General features: G+C 37.4%; 1 protein-coding gene across 1 annotated transcript in view; it reads left to right on the top strand.

Annotated features, from left to right (window-relative positions):
* Positions 1 to 252: 252 nt before the first annotated feature.
* LOC103920908 (C-terminal-binding protein 1) overlaps positions 253 to 24257 on the top strand; it is a 186391-nt gene continuing 162386 nt past the window's right edge. Inside the window, exon 1 of the mRNA XM_009328775.1 lies at positions 253 to 390. Coding sequence (XP_009327050.1) covers positions 333 to 390 — 58 coding nt within the window. The 5' untranslated portion in view covers positions 253 to 332. The remainder of the gene's footprint in view (positions 391 to 24257) is intronic.

Below are 24257 nucleotides of genomic sequence, written 5' to 3'. Positions count from 1 at the left end.
GCTGTCTTGGAGCATTTCTTACGCTGGCTTGTTTGAGCTGTGCTGTGTGCTTGCATCTTTACGTGTTTAAAAGACAGTTTGTTGTGAAATACCAGGTTACCTAATGTGATTTAAGAACTTTGTGGTTTTTCTTAATTGCTTAAACTATATATAGGTCATCTTTCTGGAAAGAGGTGGAAAAAAAAAATCTGTATTTTAAAGTTTAAGAAGTTTATCTTTCTGTTAACAGGTGAAATTAAGTTTCTAAAAGACAGTAAGCATTTCTAACTTGTGGCTGGCTTGAGAAGACCATCACCAAGCTGTGTGGAGACGTTCTTTGAGCTTCCACTCTTATGTCTCTAATGGACAAACACAAAGTGAAGCGGCAACGTCTGGATCGCATATTTGAAGGTTAGACTTTTCCATTTCTAATGTTAAGTGCGTCAATTAATTTCATGGATGACTAATATTTCTGGAGACTGGAACTCTTTTCTTTTGGTCATTCAGTGTAATTTTTAGTTGAGTTGCAGCTCCTGTTGGGGTTATATTAACTGTGCACAAATTCTGGTTTTGGGTGAAAACGGATCTAGACAAATAAAAGCAACTAGTGTGTGAACTCCGTACTATTCTACAGTTAAGTTTGCTTTTAACTTAGTATTTTACAATATTCGACCCAAACGTTGTCAAAGTTTGCTATTTTATATAAAGGAACAATCGCAAAAGGGTAAGATGGCCACATAATGCTCTCTAGGGTCTTTCTCTGCAGGCATGCTTCATATAGATTGATTTAACAGCCTGTATCTGATCCTAGGAAGGAAGTAGAAAATAAAAAGAAAATAAACCAAAACAAAAATCCCAGAAGACCCCTAAACTTGAAGGAGTATTAATAAAAATACCCTGAATTCTCATGAAAGGAGTGCCATCATGGGGGTCAATCATTTACCTTAAGTCACAAATGACTGAGTTGTATATTCCTAGTATTCTTTACTCATTTGCTCTTAGGGTTGGTGTGAAAGCAGGTCGAGGGATAAGGTGTACTATTTTTAAGAATATATACGAATGATTGAGGCTAAATAAATTTTTATATTAAAATTATATTAAAATGTTAGCATCTCCTTAAAAGGCAAGGGGATAGTTAATTTCTTTACTAACCCATTTTGATACAATGGGAGAAAGTGTACAGACTTCTGGGCACATGGTCTCTGCATCATGTCTAATACTGAAGCAGCGAACTGCAGTTGAAACATTTGCTCCTCCACACATTGGTCCTGAGACTTTTTTCTAGCAGCTGTGTTGGTGTAAGCAGTCGCTGGCAGCTGATTTCTGTCCTTGTTTTTTCCCCTTTCTTTGTGCCAATATGAGTGTAACCATATAATGAGCTAGATTGAGAAGATGACTTATACTAAAAATAAACTTTTTTGTTGGTATATTTTCCATTTAGGTAAATTCCTCAGTCCAGGTCACTGTTCAGCTGACAAAGCGGTTGCATTGAAGGGGGCAGTTGGAAAGGATCAACGAGGGGCGCTGGGACTGTTTACCCTGACGTAGCCAGAGAAAGAGACATTTCATCAAAGTATCAAAGGGTGCAGTTCCACATTCGGTTTAGATGATTAATCTCCCTGTTAGTCTCTACTAAAACCGGCCAAGCCTGCCCCTGATTGCCGGGTCCAAACTGTTCTCATCTCCCACCTAGAGTGGTTGGCCAAGCAGTCAGCTGAATCTGCTCACTGGAGACTAATCCCTGCTCAGAGAAATGGGGAACTGGCTGCTGAGGATGGGAAATTTGGGAAGACTGCCCCTCTTTCCGGGCAGCTCTGCAGTTGGATCAGCTGGAAATGACCTAGGGGTGTGCTGGTGCAGTGTATGGTCCTCTTCTCTGTTCGCAGTCTCAAGTCCTCATCCTAGGGTCTCTGTATTTGACCCCTCAATAAAAAATGCCAAATGTTAACTCTCTTTTTTGCCTGTGTTAGTGAGCTGAATTGGCAAACTGTGAGGAGGACAGGGAAACCTGGCCCTTTTGATGGCAGCCAGCAGTTAGATCAGCTCAACCTGCTTCGTGGAATTTCAGCCTCCTTTTAGTCTTATTACATTGATCAACGGGACAACTTAAGAGGAAAATAAGAGTGTGTGATGGTGTGGCAAGGAATGTTGTCAGGGACAGAGGTGACAGAGCAGTAGCCACTGTGTCTGTTTAAAATAGCAGTGGCTTCCCCCAGGCTTCGTGTTCACATCTAGTGATGCTGTTTAATCAGTGCCTTTTGTCTGGCTTGTTTTTCCCAGCCCTGCACGATTCACTGCATCCTACTGGTAAAATCTGTGCGGCCATGCCATGTAGGGAATTGATCCAGTTGAAAAATAATGTAGGAAAAAAGGTTTTTTAGCCACCTCTGCTTCCTAATCCCATTTACCGTGTGCTAGACAAATAGCCGTGTTGGAAAAATAGAGTGGGAAGACCGGGCAGAAGATGAACAAGAGGGGAGGGGGTGAAACAATGGATATGGAAAAACGCTTGAAGTTTTATGGGGAATCCAGTTTGGCTCTTTAGAATGTCCAAGCTGTATTCTGCTTTTGAGTGTCTGTGTGTTCAAATTTCCAAATGTCCTTTGAGGTTTTAAACATGTCTCTGCCTGATGTTTTTAAATCACTATCCCTGCAACTGCGTAAACCGGGATAAAAACTAGGGGGTTGGTTTGTTTTAAAAAGGCTTTTTTCTACCTATGGTCTTGTTCAGGTTTAAACATTAAATATGCAGAGTTGTTCTCTGATATATGTGCCTTCCATAACACAACCTAAATATTTTATATTTTAGAAATATGCATAATGTTTCACAAAGCTCGGGAAACTTAATGAGCTGTATAGCTATTAAAGGTGGTTTATCTTCTTTGTCAGCTTTTTTGTCATCAGTTTGTGTATAGCTTTCTTTTCTTAACCTTTTCCCTCAGAAGAGAATTATTTTTAAGATGCATTTTGTTTTTATTGCAAGTTCTGCTTAAAAAGGGCTACAATGATTTCCTAATGAGTACTATTACTAACTATATATGTTTTCATAAATTGTTTAACATAAAAACTTGTGATGGGCAGACATTAATACATTATTATATCCATAAAGAGATGCCAGTGTCATTCTGGTGGTGACATACAGCATTTCATTACTGTTTGTATCCCTGTTTGAGGAGGGGATGATAACGAGTTGAAATTCGGTTTCTGAAAAATGAGTGGTGTGGGCCTGATTCTCAAAATGAAATGCTCACGTTAGGAACACGTGCACAGGGTTGGACACAGCTTTTTCTGTGGAGTTAATGGATTGCCACAAATGCTCTTGTAAGTTAGGTAACTGCATGCAAATTTGAGTTGAATTGCTTTCCTGTGGCTTTAGGCAATTTGCACACTTGCTTATAGTAACTAATCATGCAAATTAAGCAACAAATTGAACAGGCATCACTGGATTTACTATTACCTTGTGAGTTAACGATAGTGTGGTAGTAGTACTACTAAATTTCGGTTGATACTCAATGCTGAAAAAAACCCTGATTCTATTACTTTGGGAGCAATTAGTTCTCTTATTGTAGCTGAGTAAGTAATTTTGTCTCTGAGGTACCTATGATTCCCTTCAGTGATTTCTTAAATATGAAATTGAATATTTGCTTTTAATCCTGAAGCTGTTTGCAATTATATTTTCTTGCACATTTCAATGGTCTGCCATGTTCTTGCATATATCATCTCAAAAGGGTGGTATAAAGTGTGCTTTGTCATCCCAGTTTCTGTAGTTCTATAAACTGGAGTTTACTTAGATGATGGAAATTGAAGACCGTCCCTTGAAAAAGCCAAGTACTAAATTCTGGTTTCTAACTCCCACCGGTAGGTGTGAATTATACTTCGGCATAAAGACGTGATTCTAGGCACTCTGAGATGCTAATATAAAACTCACTTCACAATTTATAAAATAACATTTAGGATTCTTCCCTTGAAGATAAATAGTATCAAGGCATGTGAAAGATTAATTAGTTCCTGATTATATTGTTCTTTGTCCCCCTCTCCGGTGATGCTGGTGATTGCAAAGCATAATTATAGTAGTATACATTTGGCAGAACAGTTGGAAGTGTCACAGTGCAAAAATAAAATGTGTTCATTTTGTGGGTAATTTGAAAAATTCTAAATGTTTTTGGCATTTTGAAAAGTTGTTATCTCTAATTAAGGTATTATTGTACTTTATATTGTAACAAAACTGTAAACAATGCTGTGTATTTGCTTATATTCTAGAAATCTTTAATTAAATGTGTGTATGTTTTACTGACCGTTGCTTGGAAGTTACCTTGGGGATGTCTGACCTCTGTTGAATTTGCTGGGAGCTAATAGATGAAGTAGGAAGGCAACAGAAGGTGGCTGCAGCGCGAAGAAAATTCTACGTCGTCTGAATTGTCTGTGAACAGGCTTGACAAACATAGTGAATTTTCTCTGAATACATTACATTGTATAATATATAGTGCTCAGTCCGCCACTGCTTTTGGTGGGTTTCCAAGCTCTAGGAAACTCTTTAAAGGGGAGAGCTTTGGGACATCAGTGGAACTGGGAGGAGGAGACGGGTGCCTCCTCTTACATTTATTCTTGTTTGTTTACACAGGTATTAGGGATTAAACAACTACAGCACAATACTGGAAATGTAACTGCAAAATTGAGAGTGACTTTTCCAGTTTGATGATTGCTTGAAACCAGAACTTTCTTTCCAGAGCACGTCATATGCGATATTTATAGGAAAGACTGTCGTGTATGCAAGTACAAGTCTGTGAAGACCCTATATGCCCCGAGACAGATGTTATGTTTTTCTAGTTCTGGTTTTGAGGAAGAAAAAAGCAGCTTTACACACCTCAGATCTTCTTGACAATCATTACAAATCTTTTTCCTTTTTATGCAGGACTGGTATACATCTTGAGGTTATTCTTTATACACAGGTTGCCTCTTCCTTTTTAAAAGTGCCCAGAAGAAAACCTGAAATGTATTTTAGCTATTTTAACAGTGCTGCTTTAGTACTTAAGAAAAGAGGATGACTTGGTTGGGATCGTAAATCGGAAAAGAAAGTGCATATTAATGGGATGAGTTTCTGAGATTTCAGATAAAATCTCTCATCTTTTGCTCCTATGAAGGGCAGCCTTTCTTTGGGAATGTCTGATTACTGGCAAATAACCAAGTGTTACGCTCTTTGAAGGACAGTAAAAGTGCATGCTAAAGGAATAGTTTCTTTTCAAGGATGTGGTCTAGGCTTTCTCTCCCGATAAGAAAACATCTGTGTTCTTAAAGCTTCTTTTTTCTGCTTGTGGTGCTACGTAGCATGAGATTTGATAAGGTAAATCTTCAATTCATAGTTGATGTGGTATATTGATGGTGCCAGGAGGAATGCAGAGAAAAAAGCGGGTATGAATTGAATTTGGTTTTCTTTCCAAATTTATAAAAAAAATCTTGAAATACAGAGTGACTTAGTTTAAAAACCACGTTCTCTTTCCTGATTGTTTTTTTCTTGTGCATGTAATGGGGAGCTTGGCTTTTTAACAAGTGGAAAGTACCAGATTGACAAATACCAAGTATTATTTCATGGCCACTGATGGAGCCTATCTGGCTTGCGTAAACCGTGATTTGACCCATTGCACTTGTGAAATTGGGCAGTTAAGACAAGTTTTCTGCATATTAATGAGGGAGATGGCCTACTTTGGCAGTCCTTGGGTTTTCCCTGAGTTTAAAAAAGGATTTTTACTAAAGTTGATACGTACTGTGTAAGTTGATCTGTAAATAAAAGGAAGGAGGAATAAATGTTTCTAGGCAATGAGTACACTTAGCTCTTTCTTATGTAAGTGGGAATTGCAGATGTCAAGTTCTTTGGAAAACGAGCTATCCATTTTCTTAACTGACATCCAAATTTGAAGATGTTCGTAGTTGTCTCGCTGCAGATATCAGAGAAAGAAAGGAAATAACAAAATGTGCAGACAATTGTAAATCACATAGTAGGGTTTTCTTTATGCATACTGATCTTAGTACTAGGCATACTAAATATGCCAAGGGTTTCTTAAAAAGAGATTAATGGGCTGCCTAGTTGCTTGGTGTCTTTTTGACAGACTTCAGAAGAAGGCTTAGTGAAGGATTAGGGCAGCAGAGGGAGCTAAAAGATTCCTAATATTTTATCATTTGTTGTTTCTTAAGTGAAAGTTGCTCCTTCATAAAGTACCAATTAACCTTCACAAAAATGTGATTTTCTAACCTTAAGTGCCTTTAGCAACTAAACAAGGATTTTGAACTGGAGAAAATTCCTTTTCTCCCTAGCAATCCAGTATAAATTAAATTAGCGATCAGGTAGTAAAAGCTACCAAAATCTTTCTGCAAGAACAGCCATCAAATCTTTCAGCTGTAACAAATGAAAGTGTTTAAGCAAGCAGAGTTGTCTATGAATAACCAAAGCAGAATATTCTAAAAGTCACCCAAGTTACTTTGATACAAGTGTCTTAAAATAAAAATGCATACGTTCTTGTGTTGCATACAAGGGTGTTTTAACGATTCAGCACTATTTTTCTGTGTTTTGCCTGTAAGAACTTTGAAAATATTTTTATGAGCTTGAAATATGGAGAATTAGGTAAAATGTTTAATCAGTTATATAAGAGTTGTCTTCAAAGAACGGGGAGGCTATTCTAAGGACTAAGATCAGTTGACCTTGAAATAATAAAATGAAAATGGTTCTGCCATGGGTGGTTACATAACAAGATCACTTGCCACTTACCGCACGTTAAGGGAAGTTACCTGTATATTCGGGGTGTGCGTACTCCAATGCAAAAACATCCTTTATCTCGTTACAATTATAGTTGAAATACTTATGCACAGGCTTACCTCCGAGTTTTGTTTTTATCCTTAACATTCAGTATTTACGGCGCAAAGTGGTTTTGGCTTTCTTTGGGATTGCTGCAGTAACCCGCTTTTGTAATTTGAATCTTCATTATGTGCTACCTAAACAGCTTTTGAATTTGCATGCATTTAAGCTACTACATTGTTACAGAGGTATTGCTAGTAACAATGCAAGCTGTAGGAAAAGAAAATTAGCTTAAAAGCCCATTTTGCCCTAAATGATGCTGAACAGTAGCTGCTAATGAAACGCATTATTTTAGCAAGAAAACGGGGGGGAACCTACAGAGAAAAGAATCTCAATGAGATTTTTAAATTTTGCTGAACCATTCAGGTCACTGACTTAAGTTATGAATGTTTTAAAGAAAAGCTGTGTGTTTGTGGTGTCCAGCATTACATATTTTATAGTTATATTTTCATTGGTATATTGAAATGAAATACACTGCTTGCTTGTGACAGACAGCAGCTATGTCCAGCTATATATCCAGAGCACTACATCTTACTGCTATAATAAAGTAAAAATAGTTTTATTTAATGTTAGTGTCAGACAGTGTTAAATAAACAATATAGCTTGACACTGGGTTTACAGGGTTGTAATCATTGTATTTTTAATATCATATATATTTGAATCAGAATCCAATACTTAACCATGCCTAGTCATCTAATTCCTGAGTAATCTTCAGAGAATTTAAAACACTTTTCGGACAAGATAGTTCGCTTTTGTACAGTGCAGATGATTGCTTTAGAAGTCTAAGTACTTGGTGGTAACATATACTTACTTCTGCCTGGGGTCAGGGAAGATGCTCTGCAAGCCCTAGATTTATACATTGCTTTACACTCTGCTCTGGAAAACTGAACTGTACAAAGATTAAGTGTCTAGGTAAACATACTGAAAAATTTAAATAGTCATCTAATTAAAGCAGACATGTTCAGCCTTCATAGAGGCAGTTCCCATCCTTAGGGAAGTGCAGTCTGAGATGCAAAAAAGGGTTTTATTTTGTTTCCTCCCTTAGTGCAGTCAGGATGGGAGTGTGGTTATGCAAGTGGAAACAAGAAAATAAAAGTGGAGACAGTCTTCTAGTGCTGAAAGCATCTGCTGTTCTGTCCTTGTTCCATGAGGTCAGTACTGAACTTGAAAGGTGCCTCTCCTTAAACAGGAGGAATTGCGTGGAGGCGTTGGCAGGGGAAGAATATCTTGCGGAGATCTCTCTCCTCCTTAGAAAAGTCATTGTGATCTGAGGGACAGGTCGTTTGGAGTTAAGAACCTGTGGTTTATCTTTTCTTCCGAAGTCAGAAAGCAGATTAGAAAACAAAAGTTGTTTTTTCACCTCTGTGCCTTTTCTTTTTCTTTGACAGAAAACAGTGGAGACTTTCAGAGTTACTGCGATATAAATAACAGCAGACTGTTGTAATGCTCTTGGAATCCCTTTAAAAAACGAGGCTTTGCTAACAGAAAGTACCTGGCATTTGCAGCAGGTAAAAGCGTGCCCATTGTCCAGAATTCTGCAGTGGTTCGTGACCCTGCTGAGATGCTGAAATAAGAAGGTTCCTTCTTCCTTCCTTTCCTGTGAGAACTGAATTTAAATTGCTTGTGACTTTGAGTAGATGTGTTTTTGTTTTTAAGCCAGAAATTAGCTGTTCAAAATTACTCATGTTTCCCTTTTCCTGATGCTTATTTTTCAAAGTAGCATCCTATGCAGTGAATTTTCAAACCTCTCATTCTGCCAATTAAATGGAGACACACCAGAAACAGAATAAAAATTACAGGCAGTGACAGTAGGACAGCAAAAGATGAAGAGGAAAGACTTTATTCTTTTGATCCTACCTGTATTTTTCAGAAAGTTTCCTCATGTGCTATATGATGACACTCAAATACAAATAGACTATGACTCCTGTTAATAGGTAATTAAGAATAATTATACGTGTTAATTAAATACACGATAAATGTCTCTTTTTGTCAAGGAGTGTACATTTGAAGAAATAGTTTTATTAAATGCTAATTAAACTTTTTCCCAGGCAATTTTATCACTATTTCTTGTTCCCTGCTGTTCCTTTCTTTCTTGAAGATTGCATCAGTCATACCCATGTGGGTTTTTTCTGGGTATCAAATACCACTTAGGCAGGTGTTACTTAGTCTCCACAACATCTGCCAGTCAGTTCTTCTTGTTGTTGTTGTTGTTAGTTTATCTAACCTGCAGATGGTCATGTTTGCCTGTTTGTGTAGTGCTCCACAAACTCCCATGCTTGTTCCCCAAGCGCTGCTCTGCGCTTGCGTGCAGGCACCATCAATTTATCAAACTCAAATAATTTAGTAACAGTCACTACTTCTTGCAATAAACAAAAGCAGCTGCACTCTAGCTATCCTTATCTTCATGAATGCGTAGATTGTAAAGGGCTTTTCTGACAAAAAAGGCGAAAGTTTAAAATTTCAAACTGGAATTTAGGGCATGTAAGTTAGAATGACTAGATGCTAATGTTTAGAAACAATATAATAATGTGGAGAATGAATTAGTTACCATAGTAACTGCTTTGTTTTAATAATTTGGTGGGGCAATGAATAGAAGGAGCTCAGAAAGAAGTAGTAGGAATCTTAATTACATGTTGTGGAACGTGAGTGGCTTTGTTCATTAATATTGAAATTAATTTGGTTTTATAACAGATTGAAGAATGGGTGCATAAGTTTTACTTTGGAAGGCCAATAAGAATGATTTACAGGGGTTTTTTAGTCTTATTTTTTTTCCCCCGGGAAAAACATGATCACATTTTACATTTGGTTATGGCAACGCAGATTATCAATTTCTTAACAATAAAACATGCTCAATATGTTGCATTGTAAGCGTGACTTCAATCTATGTGCTGCGATTTGTTGCCTGGCAGTTGTTGGCAGCCTAGCAACTGCTTCAGTCCAGATCTGCAAAAGGATATAGACACCCAGAGTCATGGGTTACCGGGAAGGTAGATGTCTTAGTACTTCAAAGCCCGCTGAAATTATAGGATCATAGAATGGTTTGGGTTGGAAGGGACCTTTAAAGGTCATCTAGTCCAACCCCCCTGCCGTGGGCATCAGCACCTTGAAACCCCTTTGTACTTTATGGATGAAGTTTAAGTTTCCTCCGCACTTTAGGATCATCTTCATTTTCTCTCCTCTTGCAGGCTTGTGCAGTTTAGTGTGCATTTTGTGCTTAAGAGAAGGCAGGATCCTCAAACAGAACTAGCTCTTTTGGAGACAGGTGCACACGTCAGCTGGACCCTGTTTTGCAGAAAGATCGCAAGCATGATGGTGCTTTATTCAAGAAATTCATGGGCATTGCCTCCTGTCCAGCATCTCTCATACAAGGCAACAGTTGGCTGGGTCTGAGATGCCTGTGTGCCTGTGAGTCAGTGTGTGTCTGGCGACTGGCTGGTGTCATGGAAGGGATTACTGCTCATGTCCTACCGCAGCCTTTCACAAAGCGGGGCCTCTAATTGGAGTCTGTCTTCTCATCTGGATGCCTTTTTTTTTTCCTCCTTAATGAAACTTGCAGGAACTTAATTCTCCTTGAGACTACTGGCGGCTTTTGGTTGAAATTGGCTAGTGAGTTAAGGATTTAATTAAGGAGGGCCCAGCGAGTAGATGGACAGACACAATTACATAAGCCTGGTTTCCTTTTAAAATCTGTCTAAAAGGTGCTCAGATGTTACGTACAGAAACAAGAAGTGCCACCTGGTCATTCCTTGACCAAGGAAGCACCTTCCATCACTGGACTCAAATCATGTTCCCTCCCAGTGCTAGGGAGTCTTCAAGTTTTTTCTGCAAAGCAGCATTTAACACTGGCTCCTCATTAGGTAAGAGTGCCTGCCCAGGAACAGAGAAACTTTGGATTCTAGATCATCATCAATCCAAAGATGATCAGTTTTTTGAAGGGAGGTTCATTACCCTTTCTGTGTGGTTTGCTGCTATCTGTGTTCCAGGTAATGCAAGATCAATTCATTGTGCCAGAAAGAAAAGGGAAAACTGAGCTCAGTAATGAGTGCTCTAATTCAGGAAGGGAAATTCAAGCTTCTTTTCCCTGTTTCTAGTATGTTTGTGTACATAATTTTGCAGATGGAAGCTTTAAAACTAGACTTGTTTCTTTTCTCTGAGGTGAGGCCCCCATCAGGGCTGTTCTTGTCCCTGCCTCCTCCCCTCTAGTCTCATAAGAAACTTGCCCTGATAAGGTATTTCTAAAACCAGCGTATCATACCTCCAGACCCACGTTTTCTTCATTCTTCCCTTATCTCTTAGTTGTATCTTAATAAAATTAAACTGCAATGGTTTTGAAATACACTAGCTTGTTTTGAACTTTTCTTTGGTCCTAATCCTTAACTGGAATTCTGAAATGCTTGTTAATATAATCTTAAAGTTTACAAAATCCTTTCCTGTTTAATTTTCGAGTGTCAGTCTGTGAAACTTCCCAAAATGTCAGAAGATTAGACGAGTTTTGCCCCTTGTCCAAGATGTTGATGCATGGAAGTAAAAGGGAGTTCATTCCAGAGCTGAAAACATCCAATGAAGAATTTTTTTAGTCAGTTGCTTCCTTTTATCTGTGTTAACCATAAATCAGTGGTTATTTTCTAGGTTCCTTGTGATTACAGTAATCAACAAATGCATGGTTGCATCCTGGAATAGCTGGTGAAAGAAACTTTAGAGCAACTCCTTAAAGGCCTTGGTACACCAAGGTAATAGCACCAGTGCGTCCGGTGATAAAGAAAGAAGAGTGTGGTCTTGCAGTCAAATGTGGTCTTTAGCTGCCTTTTTTTCTGCAGTTCTGAGTCTCTTTTTCCTTGTTTTTCTGGTTCTCTTTTCTAATGAGGAAATAAAATAATTTCTGTTTCATTCTTTGTTTTCCAGTGTTTCTTAAAATATTCTTTGTGACATACTCATTTTGTTTGGTGATATGCAAGTGGATTTCCACTGGAAATCAATTAGCATTAAATGTTAATTTTTTAATTTAATGTTTAACTTGATTTCATTTACTCTGATTTTTATTGCATTAATCCTTTATGAACAAATATGTTCCTAAAAGCATAGTTTTCCACATAGTTGAAAAATACTTACCTGCTTACTGAATGGTATACTAAAGTCCTTTTAGATGAAGACGACTTGAAGCTTTTTGCAGACAGTGGTATTGAGATGATTTAGCTGGGAAAACGCTTAGCAGCATTCTGAAACAACCGTCTCTACTGACATTGGCTTATGTCTCCAAAAGCTAGCAAGTCTGGAGACTTGTATGTCAAATACGGTAGATCATTCCATCTCTTGTCCTGTCTGTGCACGATTAACTGGAGGAAACCCGTGCTACAGGCCTATATTTCAGTCTTCGCTTCTGAGTTCCGCGTGGAAAGCACTCCGGCCCCTAAGTTGTGGATTCCTCTTTTACAAAAGAAATACCAATGGGGTTTCCGTATCAGCTGCACCGATTGTGCCAAAGGCTTGTCAGATACAAGTTTTGGTCTTCCCCGAGTCCTGAAGCGCTCCAGAGGCGTGATTGACTGGTACCTCCTTGACATGATGTAATCATCTAATTGGAAAGCGTATTTGTTAAACAAAGATTGTTGGATTGTTCCAGATAAAAGCCTTAGATTGTATGCACATTTAAAAGCTCTTTTTTAAATCATTTACAGGCAAGTTTATCCTTTTGTGTTGATAAAATTTGACAGAAAACTTTTGGGTAGGAAGGTGGAGTTCAAAGAAAAAAAATACTTTCTTTAGCCTCATTCTATACAAGCCACTTACGAATGCTTGATTTTACAGGAAAAGTTTGTATTAGTAATTGTGATAACTGAGCCCAGTTAGCACAGACAAGAGAACACTATTATATTTTGGAGTACTTATTTTTTAACAACTTCATACTTCCTTCAAAACTCCTTTAAAGTATATGTGAGTATACATAACACAATATAGATCACTTGAAAATGTAACCACATATTTTGTGTCCAAAAATGAGATATTTTATTAAAAAAGCCTGTTTAAACATGTAGTTGTGGTATTCCTGCCACCCGTCTCTTTAGTCTTGGAGTTGCTATGACCTCTGATTTGCTTCAAGTTTGTTTTCATTCAGCTTTTTTTGTCCCTTTGCTTGTGCGGTTTTCTGGTCTGAATGCAGTTTGTACCTGTTCCCCTTTCTGTTTTTTCTTCATGCCTGAGTTCTGCAGAGCTGCTTGTTTTATCAAAGCTGGCACTCTGGTTCCTGGAATCCATCTCCTGTTTACAATACTTCTGTAGGTCAGAACTGCCATGAAGTACAGAAATTAAAGGTTTATCAGCGTTTCTTTTTTAGGAGCATGGAGGCATATTTTCTGTTGAAAATCTTACTTACTTTAATTTGGTGTTATAATTGAACTACACTTACATCATGCATAATAGGAGGTTGATCTATTAGTAGCAGTTAATTTCAAAGGCTGCTGGATACTTCCCCTTTCCTTCTGCAATATGAGTGGGCTTTTTGGTGTCTCTTTAGAAGTTTTCAAATGTAGCTGAAGCATGGGACAGATCTCGACTTAGGTTGCCAGGTTTACAGATGCCACTGCTTTTACAAACCTTAAATTGTCTTTTAAGTAAACTTTATAAAATAGTAGAAGCAGAGCTTTCATGATTTGTAGGAAGTCCATAAATTCATATCTAGTTTAGCTGGGCTACTTTATTATATGAAAGGTTAAATTGATCTAAAACAATTTAGCTTGAAAAAACTGCTAAAACTTCAGATTTTAACTAAATGTATTGCAAACTGGAAACTCCTGGAGAAGTAATTCCAAGCAGACATTCCTTAGCTGTGAAGGACAGAGCAGGGGGAGGGAGCAAAAGTTAAATTATAAACAAAAGCAAGTTCAAGCTATCATCGTATCCTTGACATTAGTAGTATAATCTGTATTGTAGAGTGGCAGTAATGCCTGGCTCCTTTGCCTAACCATCCAAAACCAGATGACATTATGCACATGTCAATAGGGAGAACAACGTTTTTGGTGTTTTCTATTAATGGCACATTTCCCTTTTTATCAATTACATTATATTTACATTAGGTCCTTCTAGTACCATTAAAGGATTATAGGGCAAGATGATAAAAACTTATTTGGTATAAAAGTATAAGTTTGTAGAGGGAGTTAATTTCCCCAAAAAGCAATATTCATCTACTGATGACCATTCAAGAAACAAGAGAAATGCTGACACTATTGTCAATATTTTGTCTTTTATGATACCTAAAACCAGGACTTTGAACCAGGTTCTTTCAAGCATAGATTTAGTGTTCAGCTGCACCTGCTCCATCGTCAGTCGTGACCTGTGATGCTAAATTTGTTTTTAAATGTTTTCCGGAAATAGTGAAGTATTAACAAATGTTTTTTAATATTTAGCTCAAATCAGAGACATTGATTCAGTTTTATTTTACTTGCTGAAAGGTTTTTTGTTTGGTCTCTACAGAAGGTAATTGGTAAGCTTAGCGCTTTCTCATTATAGGTTTATTTAAGAAATCATATTGATCATATGATGTTATCAGCAAGTAGAGAATCAGCATAGCTGCTACTAAGACAAAAATATATCTAGACTTGAGGTTTCAGCAGTTGGTAAGGTTATTTTAAGATACAATCACCGTTTGAAGATGTTCCATTAATGCTTAAGATTAGCATATTTTTTTAAATGGCAGAAAATTTGATAGATGCATTCCGTGTATGCCGGATGGGATGTTTTCAGAACTCAGTTTCTGTGAAGCTTAGGTATAATCCTCCTCAGTTGTTTGTTTGGTTTGGTTTTTTTTTTTCAAATGACATGACAATACCTCTTCTCCAAAAGCATTTAACTGGTTGAAAATAAAGTGGAAGAAAATGAAGGACTGCATGATAAACCAGGGTGTCATTGACTGAATGCAGCATTAGTCAGTTCAGAAGTGATAGTGGAAAATGCGTTTATTGGAGTTACAGAATTTTTACTAAGATACCTGTACCTACACCATGGTATCTACAAAATACCTTAAATGTTTTGTGTAGCAATTGAGCATGGCTAGCTGCCAGCTAAATCAGGTCATTAGGAAACCGTTAATCTCCTTTCAGTTATTTTCTCTGGCCATTTTATTTTTTTCTAGTCCTCATTTTCATGTTTTTTTTACTGTGTTTCAAAATAAGGAAAAAACATACTAACCTCATGTTCCGGGCATACAGCAAGGTCCATGATATTTTAATGAAATCACAAATTGCTGACAGTATCTTGATTATTGATTTTGTAGCTGGAGCCTAAATTGAGACTGTTGGCCTGTCTGTATTCTAGCCTTGTCAGAGTTTGCTACCAGCCAAATGAGGGAAACAAGAATTAAAAAAGCTAGCATGGTTTGAGGGTGAGAACTCATAACAGAATTAAGTTATGCACTCAGGATTTTTTCGTTGAAGGTTGCCTACTTCAGGTATCCAAGCTATGTGCGGCATCTTGTAAAGACCAGGGAGGTTGGTGAGGGCTGTTGTGGTTAAAAACAGGTGCCTTTAGGGAGCAGTTCAGGACTTGCTTGGAGTTTCCGCTCTTCACCATGGGCTGTATGTGGATCCAGCTGGCGAGCGGGGGTAGGGAGCAATAGCTTTTCTTATTGGGAAAGTCTTGATGAGCTATGCTTGAAAAAGTACCTGACTCAGCATTGCGCTCTATGCTATTGATAGTCAGAACACCAAGTCCCTTTCTGGGAATAAGCAAGAAGATTTTGACCTACTTTAGTGAAAGTGTAGCAGTTAAGATATTCTCCTCAGCCCTAGGTTAGAAAGCACCGCTCCTGCTTCCCGCAAATGTGTCCGAAACCCCTCGCCTGTTATCTTTGCGACTCTGTTTCCGTTCTCAATGCGATAACCAGCGGGCATCAGGTGAAACTGCTGCTGTGGGTGTAGAAAGCACTTCTTCACAAATCAGGTGAGTTATGAAACTCTCTGCTGCAGGATATCGTAGGTTACTAAAGTTTCATGAGGGTTGGAAAAAGTGAGTAGGTACGTTTGTGAAAGAAAAATCCACTGGGTTTGCTGAAAAACTTCTGATTTGCACAGCTCCTGAATTGCAAATTGAGAGGAGAGGTTCTGGAGATGAATTACTGGTCTTGCCCTTTTCTCATATTCTTTTTCTCACTGTTCTTTTCCTGAATCTAGCAGCAGGAAAAAACCCACTATTGAGCAAGATAGACGTTTGGTCTGAACCCATCACAAGCTTTTCTTGCACCCTTGGTTGTGGAAGGCTTCTTTTTTCCTCAGCCAAACTTAGTAGAACTTTGGAGGGTCCTTCTCCTGTTCTTTGAGGCTTCCAGCCTCATTAGCCTCATTATTAGAGTCAAAAATTAAAGTAACACTGCCTACTTGCAGTGCATCGGTATACTAACCCAGCGTATCAATGTCTAGGACCTCAGGTACATGCTGCTGTGTATTTCTAATACTTTTCCATTAGGCCTGTCAGTATTGTAAATAATACTGCTTTTCATGACTTCAGATATATATTTTATAGGTGTTGGAAGAAATATAATTTTAGAGAGCACTTCTAAGTTTGCTTTTTTTTGTCTAACTCAGAACTGCTGAAGTGTTTAAAGAAAGAGAGGTAGGATACCTGAAAATAAAGAAAAATAAAAAATGGTCTTCTATATCAGTTACCTATGGTAATGCAAAACACGTGGATGATGTAGGTAACAAACCTGTGATCAGATCTCTAGAATTGGTATGGTATGTGATTAAAGATACAGGAGATCAGAACAAGGCTTAACCAGCTGTGCTTAGAGTCCTTGTGGAAGCAATTTCCCACTGTAGTTGTTTCCTTAGCTGTGAAATTATGATACTTTTATTGTCTGAGGCTTTACAGCAAGGTGAAAAGTCTATATAGTTCAGACCCCCTCCCCAACAAACTATTACAGAATAATGCTACTAAGTATTTAATAATTTGTCTATCCAAATTGCTGTCTCTATTAAGGAATAATTAAAATATATTTACAGATAAAATTTGAAAGAAAATAATAGCATTATCAAGCTAAAAAGCTATAACACATAATTATTATATACTTACTTCATGATTCAGCAGTTGGGCTGTTTTTGTGCATGTAAATGATTTTTACTTAATGGATTATTGCAGCACTTCTGAGCAAGCAGCGCAGGACTCTCCGAAGGGCATACCTTGAGGACACTGCAGTAGCAATATTTTGCTGTGTCACTAGATTTTATCATGCGTAAAGGACAGATTCTTTTATACTCAGGAGTTTTCAAATGGAAACCACTGTTACATTTCTGACTGATTTTATGTACGTTAGCAGTGTACGGTAATTTAAAAAGCTCTTAAACAACAAATTGGTTGTATTGGTACAGGTTTTTTGTCCTTCTATTTAAATATCACATCAAGTGTCTAACTATAATGGCAGCTATATAAACTACATCGAGAAAATGAGGAAACTTATGACTACTTCATACAAGAATTTTACGAGTGGTATCTTTTATTTCTTTTTTTGAAGCAGGAATAGTAAAAATTTAGGTGGATTTTAGTTTATTGTTACAGTGCTCTATGGCTGTCAAGTGCTATTATTAAATAGTAAAAATACTCTGTTGATTTTATTGCTTTAGTAATACAGTTACAAAAACTACTACTAGAGTTCTCCAAGATTTCTAACATGTTTGAGAGTTAGTACGTAGAAGTAATTTCTCAGGTTCGGACTCCATCCAGTACCTCATGAAAGTGGTCTTTCTAAATAGCCAGAGATTTAGGCACTAGATAAGGGAGGTATGGTTTCATTAGGATGAGATTTATCTCTGGAAAAAAGCTAAAAATGTAACTACCAGTAAATTGCATTGAACTGAGGATCATACACTAAAATAAGGATGGTGATGCAAATATTGACTAACAGGCATCTACAAAAAAAGGGGTTGATGTGTCGTTTCTTGGAACAGTTTCTCGGTCTCGGAGATGGTCTCAATTACAACTCTGTGTCTGTGCCAAGCATTCTTTATATTCCTAAACATGTAAAATCTGCCTGACGGGTCTATAGGCTGCACAATACAGTATTGTGTACAGTATGGGTTTTTTTGAAGAACGACATCTTTCCACTGCACTGATAAAGTCAAGGGAAGAATGGGGAAATATCCGGTAAACTTGTTGCATTTCTGACTGAGCCTTTCATGTCAGTCCAAGAAGTAATAGAGCTACAGAGAGATGTGAAGATGCATAGAATGAAGCTGGTATAACTGTTTGCTTTGGCCTTCCCCCAAACATCTAAATGATAAAAGGAAACTTTTTGTTGAACTTAAGAGTCAAAGAAATCAAAACAAACATGCCTGCATAAAAGAACCTGATCCCCAGCTAAAAGGGTAACTTTCTGGTTTGGTGAAATGTAATCTCTCACGTTGTTGAAATATAATTAATACTAATACCAAATTTCTGGGTTTTGACAAGATGCCGTTTAATGTCTATATTACCAACTGCATTACCATTTTCACTGCCATTGATAGCGGTTGATAATGCTGCTGGCAGTTTCAGTGAGGAGACACTAGTTCAGCAACCATGGGGGTGGAAGTACCTTTTGACTCTGACCCAGAGAAGAAGGCTTGATAAATTCTGCAGAAATTTGCTGTATGAACAACTTATTTTTGGTTTGAATTCGGAATACTGTACCTGAATTTAGCAGTGATGTGATGAGCCAAAGTTAAGCCAGCTTGCTAATGAGCAGAGGAGGAAAGATAGTCTATAAAGTGATTAGGATTTTACTTGAGATTACATGATCTGGAAGTTTCTATCATTTCCAGTCAAATATAAAGGAATTTCTGACATGAGTAAGGTACCTTGTTTAGGTGCTTTAGGTGGTAGGAAGGATCTGAGCCTAAGAAGGGCTCAGATCAACTTCTTTGGATCTGAAGTTTAGATGGGAGAGCGGTTATTCTTGAAAGCTACCCTGTTGGCTATGTCACTGTATCTTCACAACAGAGGTAACTTATTCCTGCATCGGAGTGCATTAAGGAGCCCAAGTGTATCTTGGGCTCTTGACTGTGCTGTATTTTTAATATTGAGAACGTTACTTTCTGGAACTCTGAAAGCAACACTCCTTAAAAGCAGTACATGCGTGGTCACTTTTCAAGGCGGGGGTGAGGAAAAATATGTTGTGTGTTTATGCCTAAACCTGGGTTTTGCAATCGTGTTGACATTAGCATCCACACTGCAAACAGTTTTTCAAAATTTGGCGTTACTTTAACATTGAGGTTGAATTGCTTTATTTTAATTGAGACCCTTGTAAGTTGCAATGGTACTGCCTGTAATTATTCTGTAATTTTCATTTGGAGCCGTCTTCTGTGTGGTTGACGGTTATATGTTTCAGTTATAGTTTACATACCCTTGCTTTCCTAAATACTAAACTGTTTCTAATTCTGAAATACCTACTTTCCCCAAGTAGTCAACACACAGCCATTTTGGGTGTTCTGCCCACCCCTGTTCCCTTCAAAATAAGTCAGCTATATTTGTTTCCCTTTAAGTGTGATATTTTGGTGGCCCTTCTTCCTCCTTGTATCTGAATCCATTTCCATCATCTCAACTGATTTTGCCAACAACCTGATTACTTATGCTCCTTCACACACTAAAGTAACATTGAATTATGTGTTGCATCAATTTGCTTGACAGATAAAAGGAAGAACATTTCTTATGTTTTGAATGAGGAAGTTAGTACAGTTAAAACATTGTAAAGGCATGCCATCTGCAAAGCAAGAGGACAGGATCTATTTTCCTTGAGAAAGTGGAAAAAAATATGCAGTGTGCATGCCCTATCAGAGTACAAGGTACGAAAAAAGGCATCCCAAATCTACTTCAGTTTTTCAGGTAGATACTTCATTTGTAAAACGGGCACAAAATGAAAAATACTGGTACAAAAAACTTGCATATTTGAAGGTACATGTGGACAAACAGAAGCAATTCTCTGAAGCTTCAGCCTCTACTTAGGTCCTTATCTTGGGGACCTGCCTGACCAGATTCCAGAGCTGCATGTCTCCTTGTCATTATTTCTTCTGTGTGTGTTATGTTTTATACATATTTTCATCTGGGTGTATCAATGAGGCAGAATGCCTGCTCTGAGTAAGCACTTTGGATTCCATCTCCGAACTCTGCTTTAATCAATATCGTTTGCAGTGATAGAGTGCTGTGTAGTCTCCTTTTCTTGTCTAACCTCAGCCAGGAAATACAACAGATGGGTTTCACCATGCTTTTTTGGCAAGGAGTAGCATGAAAATAGAAATAAACCTTATTACATATGTGCTGCTCAGCACGATGCTTGTAATGTGCAATAAATATCACTAAAAAAAGTGCAAACTTCTTGCCGGTTAATCATTAATCAGGGAGGGGAAAAAAGTTTAATAGAACGAGCTTGAGAGCAAATGCATCTTAACCTTTACATTAAAAACTGGTAGTATGGTGGGGTTTTTCTTCTATGGAGACATGCGCTTGCACAGAGACAGTATATCTCAGTGTACTGTCATGAAATGAAAGAAGATGCAGTTACGTGCTTTACCAGAAACAGCAAATCCACTGTTGTGTGAGCAATATAACAAACGTAATATATAACAGACTAAAGGAAGTAATATTATTAGAAGACAAAATTGCACATCTATAATTTTATTGTTTTCAACAAAATCTATTTTCACAAATTACCAATTCACATTTTAAATAATCTGAAATCTGCCAATATATGTAAATCATGTAGGCCTGTTAGATACTGGGTGTGTTCAAGAAAATTGTAACATGTTTTCTGAGCTTCGGATGATACAACTTTTGGCAAGGCATTTGAGGCGATAAAAGTTGATACATCTGTAGAATATTTCCAGCTGTAATGGAGACCATACGGGTTGTCTTTGGTTGCCTATATGGGGTGAGAGCCGAGGGCACATCGGTGTCTCTGCTGTGTGTCCTGTCACATCGGAGATGCACAGGGGAAAGTTTCAATGACTCACCTACCCTTTAGGGTTTTTGGAGGTCATAGATGGGGATGTGTGTTTATCCAGTACTAACAGCAAGATTTTATTCTAATAACGATTCATTCACCCTGTTGTGCAGCTCAACTGTTAGACTAGTTTCTGTATGTTAGTATACTCAGAGATTTATTTTTTTTTTTTAATCCTATGAACTAAGATAAATAAAAGCTTAAAAATACCTTTAGATTTAGAGATTAACGGGTGCTCAACTTCTTTGGATGAGGCTACGTTTCTGGAATCACTGTGAGATGCTGTATTCTGTAGGATAATGCACTGCAGTTCTACTCAGGACTGGTCAGTACATCCGTTTTCCTAACAGGAAGGTGAATTTCTCCTTCACCTCTGAAGCGATTTCTTCAAATTTCTTCTTCATGGAGACACTAATCTCGGTGACACCCAGAGTATGTAATGAAATTCAAGACCTTTCCTGGTTTCCCTTTATATATGGGAGTTTATATAGATCCTGACGGTGATCCTGGTCATTTCTTGTTCCCCAATGGCTGATATAACCTTCTCTGACCCACCATAGACTCATCAGCCATGTCAACTGTTCCCTAAAAAACCAACATGGTCTCTTTAGGTAGCTGGATACCTGTTCTAGTCTGAAGGAAAAATTGATGCCAGAAGTTCATATTTCCTGTTCAATGCCTTCATCATTTCACTGATGTCAATTATGTGTACTTCTACTAACATTACTGAAGAAAACAGTCAAGATTCAACCGCAGCAATTCATATACTGCAAGAGCAAATAACCTTATAGTTCTTCCTATCAGTTCGACTCAATAGCGAATTTTACATTCATATGTAACACCTTTAATTATATAGTTTCGATACTGGTTTGTTGACTAATATAAAAAGAAATGTATCTGTTCAAAACCAGAGCAAATGAAGAAAACTTTTGTGTTTTCCACACATGTAGTACTTCACAGCCCTCAGTAACTCTAGTTTCTGGTTTTCTGGAGTGTCAGAAACCTCAAAGCATTTGAGGCTAAGTTTGCTTCCAGAGGACACATTTAGTTACACATCTTCCCTCTCTCCCTCATCTCCCCTCATGCTTGAGGTGCTAGGTTCCTTACATTTCTGTCTTTGCTGCAGACTTCAATGACCGGGAAATATAAGAACCCCAAAATAGCATTAACTAATTCAATGCAATCTCTGTTTACTACTATTTTTCTAATTCGGCAGTAGCATTTTGTGGTTTTGTGTAAGTAATAGGTAATGTGGGTCTGTTTCTTCAGCTTTAGTAAGATCAGAAAATTTTAGATAAATGAGTATTTTTTAGAATCATTAGATTTCTTAATCTTTTCTGTTGACAGCCAGTCCCTTCAAAGACAATTATTTTATCATGGCTAGATCACAATGAACCATAACAAGTTGGCTTACATATTTTATTGAGACCATACATGTTATCTTAAATACAGGCTCTGTATTCTTATTCTATTTTTTGAGATACATTTTTTTTTTTAAAAGAGCTAGACTGTAACATGATCTAAATTCAGTGTGGGGGGTGGGAGGAATGAAAGAAAATAAACATTTATTGTACAAAAATATGCATTGTTTTGTCCTAGGTGGTCCCGAACTCTTTAGTTACTGGAGAGATGAGAAGGAAGTGTTACAAGTAGTTTTGTAAGGTCAGTTTTTGTAACCTTACAGGTTCTTTGCTCTGCTCCTTACACCCCGTAGCCCTGGGCAGGAGCTCTGCTGCTGAGCTGTGCCTGCTATGGATCCTGTTGCTTGCTGATCCTGTAGATCCTCTGCAGTTGAATGTCAGTTTTGCCACTTCTTTAAGAAGTGGTCATAAATATTTTTGTCTATCTACTTTTACATTAATAAAGTATAAAGCAAGCTTAAACAAAGCTTTCTTTTTTTTCTTTTTTCTTTTTTCTTCTGTTAAGGTGTTTATCACTTGCTAAAGTACCGGCTGTATGAGTGTGTGTAGATCCTTTTCATCCTGAATTAAAAGTGATTCCATGTGTTTTTAATTCCCCTATTCAGCTGCACAAATTCTAAACAAAAATTTATAAGCAGGTATCTCCATTGTAACAGTACCTAGATAATTCATTAAAAAAATTACAAATAAGTATATTAAACCTCAAAGCTTTTCACGCTGCATCCCTATTGTCTCATACTGTATCTTTTTTTTTGTGGTTTTCGCATGCCTTTTGGTTGACTTTTCAAATACAGAAAATCCACTCTTCTGTATCCTTGTAAAATCCCTTTTCTGTAAAATGTTACATGCTCTAGTGAGCCATTTAATATAGATCTCTCTTGCTTTTGTTTACTGATGCTGTAAATTTAAGATATTTTAATCTTCCTCCCCCCAAAAGCCCCACGGACCAAAAGGCCAGTTTGGTCTTTTCAAATACAGTCACTTTTAAAGAACAAGTTTACCACTTTGGTGATGGGATTTCCTCTTGGGGGGGTGGGGGGAGTATCAGATTCAAAATATACTGTGCTCAGCAAATGGAATAACTGAACAATTTTAAAATGAGAACTTGATTAAAAACAGTTTGAGGACAATAAGGGGGATAGCTTAACTTCTGATTTTTTTTTTAGTCTCTTGATTTTGATTTATCTGATGTTAAATGATCAAATGACATGTTGTCATTGTAATGATATTTCATGTCTGAAATATTATTGTGATATGACTTTTTTCTTTTCTCATTGCACCCATTGCACCTTTTTAAAAAAATAAGACTCAAGTCCAGTCTTTCTAGACACAATTCAGAAATTATTTAGGCACAATATTCATAATATTTCATAATAGAAATAAAAATCCGTTTTTGTATATTAGTGCTATCTTATAATCTCTTATGTCAATACTGCTGTTGCTTATGGACATTTGAAGTATTTATAGTAGGAAGTATGTTAGACAGTGCTGGGTTTAAGAGAAGGGATAAGACTGAATTTCCTATCGAGGTACTGTGGACGTCAGCCTTGTAAGGCCTCTCTACTTTGTGGTGGTCTGCAAAGATTTTTCTGCACAAAATGCAGTAATTTCAATGAAGATTAATTTTTATTCTTGCATCATCATCCTGCTGCTTGTCATTAATCAATCCTTTACCTTTTTAATTTTGTGCATGTCGTATTGTTAAATCCAGTCATTTTTTTTAATGATTCCTGCTTTCTTTTTCTAACATATTTGACACTTAATATGATTAAATGGCTGTGTAGGGCATTTAGTTATGTATACCCTGTGAAGTTTGTACGTGTGGAGACTGAGTCAAGTGATATGGACCCTCTCATGGGACTAAAATCTTTCTTCTAGTTTCTTCACTGGTGCAAAACAATAATAATACATCCCAGCATTACCCAGAAAATTCTGGGTGCCCCAGATATGAGATGCTACAAAATGACAAAACACTGTTGAACGTATTTGTTTGCTTTGTTACTTTGGCTCCAAGTGTTCGGGTTATTGAAAGGATAAGGATGTTTGCTTAGTT

The sequence above is a fragment of the Pygoscelis adeliae genome, unplaced genomic scaffold (genome assembly GCF_000699105.1).
Source record: "Pygoscelis adeliae isolate BGI_AS28 unplaced genomic scaffold, ASM69910v1 Scaffold66, whole genome shotgun sequence".
NCBI classification, from domain to species: domain Eukaryota; kingdom Metazoa; phylum Chordata; class Aves; order Sphenisciformes; family Spheniscidae; genus Pygoscelis; species Pygoscelis adeliae.
Note: the sequence above shows the minus strand (reverse complement) of the source record. Positions and strands in the feature narration are given on the sequence as shown.